Below are 13,952 nucleotides of genomic sequence, written 5' to 3' on the forward strand. Positions count from 1 at the left end.
GTAATGGTTATTTTGCATTGTTTTTGACTGAGGTCTATAACGGCGCGTGCTGTAATGAGGAAAGCAGCAATCTGTTTTCTTAAGCCCTTTGTGCTACAGTTTGCTTTGCTCTCCCCGCCAGCTATTTGGGAACGATGTTTGTGCATTTAAATAATTTGGTGCTGCTCTTGTGTCTGTATATGTGCGCTTGTGATAAGTCTTAATTCACCCGCATCTCATACCTATGAGTGTTACACGTCTCGGTGCGCTATGCTTTTTACTGTGGCATTTAGGAGGAAGATGAAGAGGAACGAGATGGGAGGGTGAAGTGAGCAAGGAGATTTATTTTCAGTGCGTCTCATGTTATATTTATAGTCAATAAGACACACTTGGCTCTCCTGTCAGAGCAGGGATTAGCAAGAGAAGCTAGCTTCCACAGAGAGAGGCAGTTGGTGTGAGAGGGGAACGAGAGCAGTGGGGAAAAGAGAGAGAAGTGATTGAATAAGGGGTAGACGAGAGGAGGAGACTCTGGTAGAAGGCTGCCTGGAGAAAGGAAGGGATGGTTACTCTGTAGTGTTTTTATTTTCTGATAGATTGTGTTTTAAAATCTGGATATGAAGAAAGTTATTTTGCCTGAAAAACATATATTTAGGAGATATATTTTTTTTTTACAACAGGTTAACATAACTGGGATGCAATTATATCTTAAAAGAGAAAGAAGCTTTATTAAGTTTCCAGTACTTTCTTTTAAAGAAAAACAGTGTTTTTACTTCTGGTTTTATTCAGGAAACTTCAGCCTTTGCGTAAGAGAACAGAACACTGTCTTGTCGGTTTGGGTGCGTGCTATACTAACGAACGACAGTCACAAGCTGCGCAAGTGATGAATTATGTCGCACTAGAAGAAAGATTTCATCACTTTGAAGCTGAATTTTTCATGTCTCCTTTGAACTAAATTCTCTAACGGGTGTATTTGGAGTTTTATAAAATTTCTATGACTTGTTTTCTCATCATAATTCCATACATCATCGAAATTATTCCAAATAGTTCAAAGCTGAAGTTAGGTCTTGGCATCTAAACAGCTTGAAAGATGAACGAGTACTCGGATAAATGAATAAATGAACAGTCAAATGATTTGTTCTTTCATTCAGAACGCTTGTTATGTATGCTTTTTCTTTCGTTCGGAATCAGTATTCACAGGCATTTCTCTTCCATATGGAGCAGTCTTCACTTAAGTCACAGCTCTGTCATGCCACTGTTGTTGTTCCTCTCTAACAGCTGTTGTAGCGTTCAGTGCAGCTGCATAGGGATAACATGACAACTCTGCCTGTTATCCAAGCTTATTATTATGACACCTGTCTTGTCGGTATAGTCAGTCTGTTGTGTCTTCTCATCACTCTTTGGTTTCCTGCTGCTTGTTTGTCCAAAACGCTGAAAACTGCAGATACAGTACTAGGTGACAGTGAACATCAGCGGAATCATGTACCATAACACCTTGAAGGGTGCCATTATTGCACCTTTTGCTCATCGTTTCTTGTCCTTTTTTGATTTGGTTCTGATTTGTCACTGTCTCGCCATCTGTATTTCTTGGTATCTTTCAGGCAGCTGTTGCTTTACAAGAGGTGGGCTGGAAGGAAGTCTACCCCATGGACTTCTACTCCAATCAGAGCCTGGGTCCGTGGGCACCTAACCACCCTGACAACCAACCTGTGAGGCCTGCTCGTAGACAGACCCAGGTGAATAGAGCTGGGAGATAAAAAAAGAATGAGTGACGGGTGGGGAACGCTGATAAAAAGTGATTACACTCTGTTCAACTCATGCTTGATGGTCTTTATCAGAATGTCACCACACTGACACCCAGTGGCACAGTGACAACAGGACATGTATCTCAACATCTCTTTGTAAGGCGTGGCTATGACCTTGACCTTGATGTTCCTTTTAATTATTAAAAAGGAAGAAAGGTGCATAGATATTGATTGAGTTACTGCTCTGCGGATACATCATACAGTAGCTGTATTTCCAAGTATTATCATTTGTATGCCTGAGGTAGGTACTGTCACTGCTCCAAGTGTTAATGCTATCCCTCTGCCTGCCTGCAGAAAAAAGGCTCGGAGCCAGCCATTCCTGCCAAGCACTGTGAGCAGAACCAGTGCGCCCCCTGTGGCTGCCAAGGGGAATGACACGCTAACAAGCAGAGAGAAGTCAGACCAGAAGAGGAACAATTGGAATTTGAGTCAGTCTAACTTCAGAGGAGTTTTCAGCCTCTTTTTCAAATAGATTTTCTGCCGATATGATGAGCAGTTGAGATGCGACCTGACCCTGTTTTGCTTTCTTCTTTTTGTGGTGAAATTGTGAAGACAGTAAATCAGAAATGAAACCTTTCTTGTTGTGAGCAGGTTTTTTTCTCCCTAAATGCAGTGCTGTTCTGAAGCTATGAGCCTGTTTTTAAAGCTGAGTGGTATGAGTTCCTAGATGCGTGCAGAGCTAGTCACGACTGCTCTCCGTTCTCATTATTTATTGATGGTGGAGTCTGTCAATAAATAAATAAATAATCCTCCTATTGCTGTTTGGCCGTTACAGTAAAAACTGATTGACAGGAGCCTACCGTGGCCTCAGCTGATCCCAAGAACCCTCCCCAGGTGGCAGCACAGTGTGACAGGTGATTTTTGGAGAGTTTTAATTCTAAACAACTACCCAGCTTCTCCAATCACATCCTCCCTCTGCTTTCCACCTTTGTATCACTTCAGCAGCAAATGGCAGTGAGAGAGAGCGATACTGCCAGACATATCCGGGATGCATCACGTGTCCCGCTAGCAGCTACATTTTTTTAAGAGCTCAGTATTTGCCACAGTACTGTGTGTGATGCATAGCAGTCGGGAATAAATTATTGGCCAGCAGAGCTCTCTTTCAGCTGATGTTCGATTTATATTCTAGTTTGTTCTTTCACAGGCAAAAAGGAAGAATGTTAATAATCTGCCCTTTCCTCTTCTCATAACTCTTCAGGTTTGTTATCCCAGTCTAAAGATTTGTCATGATTTAAATCAGAAATGATTTACTGATTACAACATAAATAAAAGGGCTTTTTTGGATTGTTTAAAATACAGATCATATACATTGAACTTTATGGTTTTAAATTTAACCATAATAGAAACAAGAGCTAGAAAAACTGTATATTTTAATATTTAATATCCAGCCATTTACTTTCTGCTGCTTATCTGATTTAGGATCACAAAGGTGATGTGGCCACTCACAGCTAAGGCGAGAGGCGGTGTACCGCCTTGACAGGTTGTCAGTCTGTCTACTGCATGATAACACAGACAACAGCTCAGCATTCACACACACGGCAGGTTTCGAATTGCTGATTAGCCTAACATGCATGTATCTGGACTGTGAAGGGGTATCAAGCCCGGTATGGGGACAACATGCAAACTGCACATTGAAAGGACCCAGGTGCTTCTTGTTGTGGGGCAAGAGTGCTAACCATTCCACCACCACCACGCCTCCCTTATATTTAAATACAAAATTGTTAAATTACATCATGATTACTTTCTTAATCAAGTAAACTTAAAAAATTATGAGGACATCAAATACTGACTGCTGAAATCTCCACACAGTGAGTCCTTCAGGTTCCAAGTGTGACATGACAATAATCAGACTTGTGATCTAAACTTCATGATGATGGCAGTTAGTGAAACAGGACAAAAATCTCCAGGTTCACAGGTTTTGTAATGTTTTGTAATGCCGCCTCACCTCCCTGCTTATAGACCCCTTAAAAAAAGGTATGTGAAGAATCTGTTGGAATTTAGAGTAAGAAATGAAATATTTTTATATTTGCAATCCACTGTATTTATTAGCCATTTACAAGTTTTATAAAACACCAGTTTCCACACAGGGAATAGTTATCTAGATAAAGTTCATATATAGCTAACAAAATCATTTTTAATCAGCGAGTGAAGGTTATTGTTTGATTATTTAACTGTAACAAACAAACTAAATCATCAATAATAACTTTTTTTCTGATGCATTTAAATCTTCACTGAGTAACAAATTACATTTACAGCTTCTATATGAAATACGCTGTATCAATACTATGGTAATGATAATAATATCACCTTTATGCCCATCACTGTATATTTACATAAGAACTTAACATACTAAATATATCATTTGAAATTTGACACTTTCTAGTTTGATTTTTAAGCACCTTATACTTCATTTTGCTTTTGCTTCCTTTTCCCTCATGAAGACTTACGATTTATTTTTTTTTAATGTTCAAAGCTGATGCTCAGTTTTATATGTAAAAGGTCCAAATAACTAGGAGAAATTAAATTCTCTCTATAAACTAACCAGTCTGAAAAGAGAAGCTGAAATGATGAAAAACACAAACCTGTTACGACCCCAATATGTGAAAATGTGTAAAATGTAAATAAAAACAGAATGTAATGATTAGCACATCTCATAAATCCATATTTTATTCACAATAGAACATGGCAAAAAAAGTTAACTGACACAAATTCAAAGAATCCGGAGAAATCTCTGTGCGCAAAGGTCAAGCCAGAAAATCAGCACTTGAATGGCTGTGATTTGGAGGGCAATGAAGTTGAAGTTAAAACCCTGTATTGTGTTTTGGAAATCACTGCATGGGCTGTGAATGGTACAGCAGATAGTAGTGATGATACTGTAATGTTACGGTGTGGATGGTATAGCACACTCTGTGAACAGAATTTGGCACACAATCCACAAATATGAAGATGATCCAGAAATACTGCCATCTTCTGTGGACCAAGGCTAATTTTAAATGGACTGAAACAAAGTGGAAAACGGTTCTATGGTCAGACACATTATTTTGAAATCAGACCGATCAAATTTCAAATTGAAATGTGAACCTCTTGTTATCAGCTCTCAGTCTCAGCAGCTGGAATCCTATATTACAATAATAGAACAGCATTCCCTGTCCAAAAGCCTGCAGCTGGTTTCTTCAGTTTACAGGCTTTTACAGACTGTTGTTAAAAGATGAGGCAAAGCTACACTGTGGTAAAAACACAGGCCTGTGCCAGCTGTTTTGAAAAGTGTCAAAAACGATTTAATACTTTTCTTAAAGTTCTACATTTTCTCAGTATAAATATTTTACATGTTTTATGTGTTTTTTGTGGATAAAATGTGGGTTTATGAGATTCCCAATCATTGCATTCTGGTTTTATTTATGTTTTAAACATCATGCCAACATTTTCAGAGTTGGGATTGTATTATTCTAGTTGGCTGTAACTGTTTCAAAACATATTGTGATAGCTTAATTTGTGCACATAGCTGCAAGGCTGTGGGGGAGGTAGACCTGAAAGTCAATGAGCTTCTCATCCACAGCTCTGCCAGCCTCTCCCAGTCTGACCTGTTACCTCAAGTACTTTCTCTTCCATGCCAAAAGCTGAGTGACCACACAGAGGCGCTGTTTGCACAGCTTATTTGCATTCTTTTAAGCCATTCAAGTCACTTTTCACTTTTCATTCTAGAAACTTTACACTGCATGATCACACGTGATTACGTGTACTTGGCTGAGTGCAAGTACCCAGTGTGCCTTTGGTTGCTGGTGTGTGCAATTATTTTCCAGACGTGGTGGGAATTTGACTCCACGCTCCTTCATCCTGCTTGGCATCCCTTCTGCCCTGAGTGTGCTTGCCATCGCACTTTGTTTTGTGTCAACATCGAGTGTCTGGTCCCACGGAGAATTTATGACGTATTTATTATGGGTCTTATGACTACACAGGCCACACGATTTAGTTATCCTGGACAACAGGTGCTCAGGTCACGTACCATGCGCAGTGATACTGATGTAACCTGACTGGATGGTTAGCTGGTTGCCATTGGTGCCCAGCATTTGTTTGTGTAGCCCGCAGTGATGTGACTCAAAAGTCATCGGCTAATGCATTCTCGACAACCACTCATCATTCAGAAGCCGAAGACTGATTGAAAACACATTTTTAGTAACTCTGAACTGTCTACCTGGGTTAATGTTTTGGGGATTTTTTTTCTCTCTATGTGAAAGCAGAGAAAAACATGTCAGCACCTGTGATGTATTTAGTCATTGTTTCTCTTATCTAGGGAAAGGCTGAGTCACAGATGGCTCATCCGACCTTTATTTTCACCAGCCCCAACACCTTAATGCGTTTTAGGTAACTCACAGAGTAAACTCATCTTTCGTGTTTTTCATATCGCTTATTTGTTTCTTCTTATTTCTGTCCAAAAAGGAAATCAGGTGTAAGTGGGGGAGGGGGGTAGAGGCTTATGGTGTATGGTACCACAACAAAAATAAAAATGAAGAGGAGTAGATTTGCTTTGCAAGTTTGATTTTGTGTGTTCTTTTTTATATATATATATATATACCAGTTTGTCTTTGATGTACAGTTTAACACATACTGCATGTTATTAGAGGGTGGGCAGGGGGAGGTGGGGCAGTAGAGGGCATGTATATAAAATCCAGATGGATGTTTGTGTTCCAGTGTTTGCTCCTGTGTCTCTGTTGGTTTTTTCCTGTTTCTCTCTCACACTTTTCTCCCTCTACCATTTATTGGATTACATTAGAACAGAAAATAAATGATTTTGTTTACATTGCCTGTATTTACTTCTGTCAGGACACCGTAGGTGGGCAAAAAACTGTTTATAAAGGCATGAAGGTGAAAAAACTGTTTGGAAGATTGAGACTGCTGATTTCTCGTTGTTTGCTGTGTAATAATATGCGTGTGGTGAGATGATGCACGTGCGATTTCGATTTCAGAAGAATGGCCCTCGGAAGAAGAGCTGCATGCTGTCACTGTGCAAGATGTTTCTGCATAATCTGGATATTTCCGGGATCATTTTCCTTACAGCGTGTGTAAACCAAAACGCAGCAAGGCTTGTCGTTTCCCATTTCTGGATTTTGCTAAGAAGCATCAAATCTGTAATACAATGAGGAAAGCAAATCCTTCAGAACAAAGGTTACTGCTCTATTGAGGACAGAATTATAAAAGCGAACAGCTAAATTTGTCAAAACAGCTTATTATGTAAAGTTTCAAATGCTGTAATTCTGAGTATTTCTTTGAATTAGTTTGATTAAAATGGTTTCAAAAAAAGATTGAGCTCTTCTTCAATCTATTTAATCACATCTTGATTAAATCACCCTTCAGCATCCCTGGGGAAATTTGAACAATAAAGCTGACTCGTTGTGTGTGGGGGAGACAAGAAGGCTGTGCAGCAATGTGAAGAAAGGTTGCTAGAAGGTTGAATAAGAGTCTTTTGTGGGAGAAAAAAAAAAGTGGTGTAAAGTGATGACTAATTCTGCGTGGGAGGTCAGCCTGTCCATGATCATCTGGCCAAGCACCACCCATGCACAGGGCTGTCACAAAGTCACCTTCTTCCTCAACACGTCCACGTCCTGCACTCTATTCTGAGTGTTTTCTTGTCCTCATTTCGTTCAGTCCTTTCTTATTCATTTTAGTGGGGGAAACCTGTTGAACGAATGAGGTACCAATTGTTACAGTTTTCTTCTTTCTTTTGTTGATTTTTTTTTCCAGGTCTTTTATAGCCATGCTGTGAGGACAAACGAGTCCTATTAAAAACCTTCAAACACTTTTTGGCTTTTCGTGAAAACATTATTTCATAATAGTTTATCAAGATTTTGATCATCCAGGAGCAGCAACACCCAATTTATCTACAGTTCAGTCTAAATACATGTTAATCCAGTAGCTCGCCCCAAACATACGTCATGTAATTTTATCAGTATCTGTTAGTTAATAATATAACATATGGATGTGAATATTAATAAAACGCCCTGAACATTATTGAGTCTTTTTTTATACACTTCAGCCATCTGCCTTGTGCCATTCATGAGCTAATGATGCTTTCTTAGCGAAAGCTGTGATTGTTATAATTATTGGTGGGATGGCATTTGCATCTGATTATAAGTTAATCAACGGAAAATCCATTAAGGCAGTGGTAAGCATGCAGATTCAGAACCAAAAGCAGACTGAGTGCAGCTGGTTCATCTCGGAAAATCACTACCACAGTGTCTAGGAGTCGACTCTTAAGAACTTTTTTTGGTTTTGATAGCATGCCGTAGTTATTAAGTTTTTCTCACATGTTTCTTTCTTTGTAGCTGTGGTAGCTACTGAAAATAAGAATATTTCATATTTGAATGAACACTTGAAATCTAAACATACAAAGAAGCATTTGTAACTCTTGTCATGACAAAAGTTCTTATCTTGGCATTTTCAGTAGAGCCAGTGAATGTATAAATAAATAATTTAACATCACTGTTATTTTTCTGCTAATCTATTATGAATTTACATAAATGATTTGTTAGTAGTTTTGACAAATTTAAGATAACACTGCATATAAGTATATAAGTGCTTTATTAAGATTTTCTTTTATAAAAATGTCTAAGTCACTTATTAGTTTCTCATTAACAGTGATTTGGAGAACAGCTAATGGATGCAATAGAATTCTATTTAAAATATTTTTTTAATGACTTTTACCTTTAAAATACGAGCATATCAGTAAGATTGATGTCTGGACTGACTGCATCATTGCAACACCTTGATTCTTTTTGTTTTCAGTCATTATATTTCTGATTTCCTGCTGTGCTCGGAGTCATTGTCCTCTTGCATGACTCATTTCCAACTCAGCTGTAGCTATTGGACAGATGCCCTCACATTTGTTTCTTTGGTATACAGAGGACTTTGCGGTCGGCTCAATGGCTGCAAGGTGCCCAGGTCCTGTGGCTGCAAAACAAATCCAAATCATCACCTAACAGCAGATGCTGCCTCCTATGTAGCGACCCTTTTAAATAAGTCATAATTGTTCTGTTCTTATTGTATTGTCAAGATCTTTAGCTGTTTAACATGCTAACTGACACCTGTAGATTCTTAAATTCAACTCAGTCGTTTTCCTTGGACACACACTTTTGGCAAGATTAAGAATGTTAACACACACCCACACAGTTTCAACCTGTCTTTGTTTGCGCTGTACCTCTTAGTCATCGATGCAGATGTGAGATCGAAAAGTCTCTGAATAGTTACTAAGACTGGCAAAGCCATGAATGACTAATAACTGACAAATGAAAAATGGAGCATAGTCTGCAAGCTAGTTCAGGAAGGCGTCTCGAGCAGCAATGCGACATAACTCACTCACTTCATGTCACGCCATAAGTTACCAAACACATCCTCCCAGTCTGGTAGTATATTTAAACTGTAAAATGTCCTTTCTTTAACCCTGACATGTCACTGCTGCCTGGTGTTTTAACCACTCCAGCATCCACCTGCAGACTCCATATGGATCTTTACTCATCACTGGCAGTTTCTCTGTATTATATTTGCACAGCATTCTGATTTGAAGCCCACACGGCAAAATCAAACTGCATTCTGATACTTTAAGTGATCCTTTTGAATGTGATTTCTCTGGGTGGAATAAATTAATAGTTACTGTTTATCTAATTTTGCACTTTTTTGTGCCCTTATATAAAGTTAGTAAAGGTCCAAAATATATCACTATAAGCTACAAATAACAAGGCCAGTGGAAATTCACTTCATTTCAAAGACTATAACATTTTATTTTCCAAGACTGTAAGAGAGTTGTGTTTGTTTAAAAAAAAGAAAGAGAGAGACAGAAGCTAGCTGAGCCATATTTATGATATTTTCTGAATGTGGAGATATCTTTTCAACTGTATACCTTTTTTATCCTTTCTAGCTGTCAGATTCAGAAAATATCATGCATATTGTTCAGCCAGTTTCCTGAACACGTTCTGTTACTTGGAATCCTAGCTCTAAAAGAAACATGTTTTACCTTGAGACTACCTTGTGGAACAGAAGATTACCATGAAATTATGAGGCCACTTGAGCGCAATTCACCGAATGACGCTTATTTATGGAGTCCTACATCACATCATTCACTTTATTCATTTCCTCTCATTTGTTTTGGCACCAAGGACACAGCATGATTTAGAGTCTTCTTTTGAACCCTTTACAATCACCCTCTTCTAATTTTAAATTGCCAAAAATGCTGCAAAGCATGAAAGAAATATTCAGATCTTTACCAAGACTCGGATCAGGAAATTAGCCCAGTAAAGGTAATCAATCAGATTTTAATATCTCCACATTACTACATCTGCAGATATTAAAATCTGATTGATTACTATTACTGTGCTAATTTCCTGATCTGAGTCTTGGTCTCTGAACAGTAAATTTTTGTGATGATGAAAAAAAACCCCAGCATTTGTTGATCTACAGCGCAGAGACAAAAGACAAAAATCACCTTTTAAATAAAAAAACAGTTGATGGTGATTGCATTCTCTTATCTGATTGATTTGACTAAATTTTTAAACTGATTTATCCAGCCTGTGTCCTTCCCCAAAGGACCAAATTTATGTTAAACCAAAAGTCACCCCTGTGTGGTTAAATTTGAGCTCTGACTTGATTATTTAAAAGCAGCTCCAATCATTAAAAACACAAAGTGGCGTGTGCTCATGTTTAAATAATTTATTAATAAGAAGCCATACAGTGGTAAGATTCAAACATGCAGCTCAAGAGTATCTATCTATCTATCTATCTATCTATCTATCTATCTATCTATCTATCTATCTATCTATCTATCTATCTATCTATCTATCTATCTATCTATCTATCTATCTATCTATCTATCTATCTATCTTCTTATTACTGTGATTAATAAGTTCCTTGTTGTTTCTTAGATGTATGATGTGTCTAATGTGTCTTTCATAAACTTCCTCATGTGAACCACTCTGGTTCAGATGTATGTTTTGCCCCCTAGCGACCATGGCTGTAGACTGTTACCACTGGTGCTGTTACTACAGTAACAATCTAATGCCACGGTCACCATGGAGACAGCAGGAGAAATATGATTGGCTGTGGTAACCACTGACGTCCTCTGTGGTTTTATGATGTTGGTGATGCAGCCTTCAGTAGTGCTGGGCTCCGACAGGAAACTTCATACAGTACAGCAGCATCTTCCCACTCAGCTTAATTCTTACAGTCACAAAGGTGAAATTTGTCACTCAGTGCAGAGGCTTGCCAGACGTCAGTAGCCATGACTGTAGACTGTTACTGTACTTTGGAGGAGTTTTAGCAGTAAGCAGTCTAGAGCCAAGGTATTGATGCACTGACTGATAAAACAGAGCACTAGCATATTATTCAATCTGGCTGCAGTGAGTAAAGTACTCGCATTCCAGCCCATAACAGCATGCAGAAGGAGAGGTGGGGATGCAGAGTAAGGGATATAGCATGCTGTTGCCCTTTGCTGAACAATGTAATGTCAGCCATAATTGCATTACATAAACAAGTCAAGGTGCGATGTGCAAAGGAAAATGAGCTCGTTGCAGTTTCTAGAATATTGCTTTGGCACGTAGTATGAAATTAGCCAAATTAGATCATGCACTGTGACACATTACTCTAGGACACAAACAACATGGCCTTTCCTGCCAGAGGCCCTAGGCAATGCAAGGCCAGACTGGCGGTTTCATAGCTCTCTTGTGTTTGTGGTATTGATTTCCATGCCGATTATCTATGAGTCAGCCACAAGATAGAGATGGACGGAAGAATGGGGTGAATTGGCGGCTTATGCAAGCCCAGCTGAGTAACTCTCAGACTTACGTCAGCAGTCAGGAAATTTATGTACACTCAAGCGCTCATCGGATATTTGTGTATTGGCTCTTTGGCCTCTTTCAGACAGGGTAAAGTGGTTGGTGATGGTGATTTGTGTATTTTCACATAAACAGTTTCTCTTCTGGAGGAATCTAGAAATGTGTGGAGAAAAAAAAGGGAAAAGCACTGTGAGTGAGGATAGTGCAAAAGTTGGTGTTGAAGCCCAATCAGAGGTTACCACTGACTTCAGCTTGTTCCTGCATCATATTTATTTTTCTGTTTATCTCCAATGGTGTCACTGTCAGTACCTTACATTAGTTCTCACATTAATAACATTTATCAAAGTGTTAACTTTTACTCATATAGAGCAACAAATGTAACAAATGTAAGAATATTTTGTGGGTTTCATTCATTCAAATGAGACCAATTAGTTTGAACAGAGTAGCTGGATTCTGTCACTGTCCATGGTCCTGAAGATCATCCAGTGACAGAGAAACACTGCTGGCCGAGTTTCTGCAGCTACGTCAGCCGTAAATATCCCCAGAGATGCGCGACTCTATTTTTAAGAGCCGCACACACGGTAGGCAGAGGTCAGAGAGTTTAAAAAGTAATTGGTGTTAAACTATGACGCAAAGCAGAACGAACACGGAGGACTGGGTAAAGGTTTTCCCAGGTCACGCTGAGAAAAATCTAAAACATCTGTTAATTGACTTTATTATTATTATTATTATTTTTACATTAATAATTTTCTGGAGGATGAGAGACTCTACGGACACAAACCATCGGCGCTTTGCTCTTAGTACTGTACTGTCATATTCATCAGTGTCATTTACATGCCGTCAAATGCGGGTCAATTTTCAAACCATCTACAGGACAATGGACAGCGACACTAAACTAATGCACTTGTTAAATCCTTTATAGCCCATATGGATACCTGGCGCAATTGAACATTAAAGCCAAAAACCTGTGGGAGATGTTATTGGACCATGCACATTTTAATTCTTGTCATGCCCCCTTCCAGGAGTTACCTTGGGGAGTTTTCATCAGACCCCCCAGGCCTTCCCACCCCCTCACCTTTCTCCTAGTATGGAGACACATCGCAATGCAGGTGGCAGACGTATATAGGCGGCTCGCTCTGTGTCTTTAAAACCCTCCGTTGTGTGATTGGAAGTCGTCTGCATGTGCGCAGGAATGACGCAAAATTGACTTCATCTCAAGAATACGTCACGATGTCATTTTACCATGAGGGGGGAAAAAGGGAAAACTGGCGAACTATAGAGAGGATCTCCGCCTGAATAATAGGTCACTGTATTTAAAGTACGTCAGGTATGCATACAACGTTAAGCTCACCGACTGGCACCTTAAGATATACGCTATGATGCTCGTTATAAATAAGATCATCTTGAATCTAATAGTCATGCCTTCACGTTGCTCTGTCTCGCCCTGATTACACAGACTGGTCTTTGGTGTTAATAACTACGAAAAAAAAAAACAGGCGGTTCTGATACGTCCCACAAAGAATGATTCCCTACAGGGGAAAAGGAGAAAAAGGGGAACAAAGAAAAAAAAAAGGATTCAGTCTCTTGTCGTGATTCGCTTACTATCTGCGGGGATCCAACCTGGTTAACATGCAATCAACGTAGCCTACACCCTACAAGACATTCTCCTCTTTTTTTCCACAGTTGTCACTGCCCATGTGCGCCAAAGTGACTCACACTGCAGTAACTTTCAGCCTCTGTAGTCTACCGTATATTCACAAAAAGACACGCAGAGGAAAATTATGTGAAATGCTACATAGAGTGATGTTACACTAATTTAACGAGCTCGTCACTATTTCGAATTTCTTGCTACATGTGGTTCGAGACAACTAAAACTGACATAATGACAAGAGAGAGGAAAAAACTTACCTTTAGACTTCACTGGCGCAGCTGGTGTTTCTTTAGTTCAAGACTTGATCAAACTGTAAAGAAAACACAAGTTTTGCCATTCCCACCTCGTAAAATTATAACGTGATGGCGGCAAACGTGTTCGTACATAAGTCATATCCTAACCTCATCCTCGGCACTACTGCGTAATTTTCGGAAAACTAAATTAAATGTATTTTTTTCAATGTCTCTCAGCATCTCGCTCTTCCACCTCAGTATCGCATGAAATTCAGCGGGCTGTCCCGGCGATCTGCTCTTATAGACATCCCGTAGTACTAGTAATGGAGATGGGAGGGGATACTCATTCATTCAGAAGCATCACCTACATGGCCGTCGTACGTGGACTCTTACGTCATCGAGAAAATTTAGTCAACAGGAGGACGCTCAGGGTTCCGCGAGGGGAGGAAGGAAGGAAGGGCGGTGGGGG

The 13,952-nt window shown here is 39.3% G+C and overlaps 1 protein-coding gene across 1 annotated transcript in view; it reads left to right on the forward strand.

Annotated features, from left to right (window-relative positions):
• Nucleotides 1–2,358, forward strand: part of dph1 (diphthamide biosynthesis 1) — a 79,424-nt gene extending 77,066 nt beyond the window's left edge. The window contains exons 11-12 of the mRNA XM_026191823.2: nt 1,578–1,712; nt 2,076–2,358. Of these exons, the coding sequence (XP_026047608.2) occupies nt 1,578–1,712; nt 2,076–2,156 (216 nt within the window). The 3' untranslated portion in view covers nt 2,157–2,358. The remainder of the gene's footprint in view (nt 1–1,577; nt 1,713–2,075) is intronic.
• The last annotated feature ends 11,594 nt before the right edge of the window (nt 2,359–13,952 follow it).

Source organism: Astatotilapia calliptera, chromosome 14, assembly GCF_964374335.1.
Source record: "Astatotilapia calliptera chromosome 14, fAstCal68.1, whole genome shotgun sequence".
NCBI classification, from domain to species: Eukaryota; Metazoa; Chordata; class Actinopteri; order Cichliformes; family Cichlidae; genus Astatotilapia; species Astatotilapia calliptera.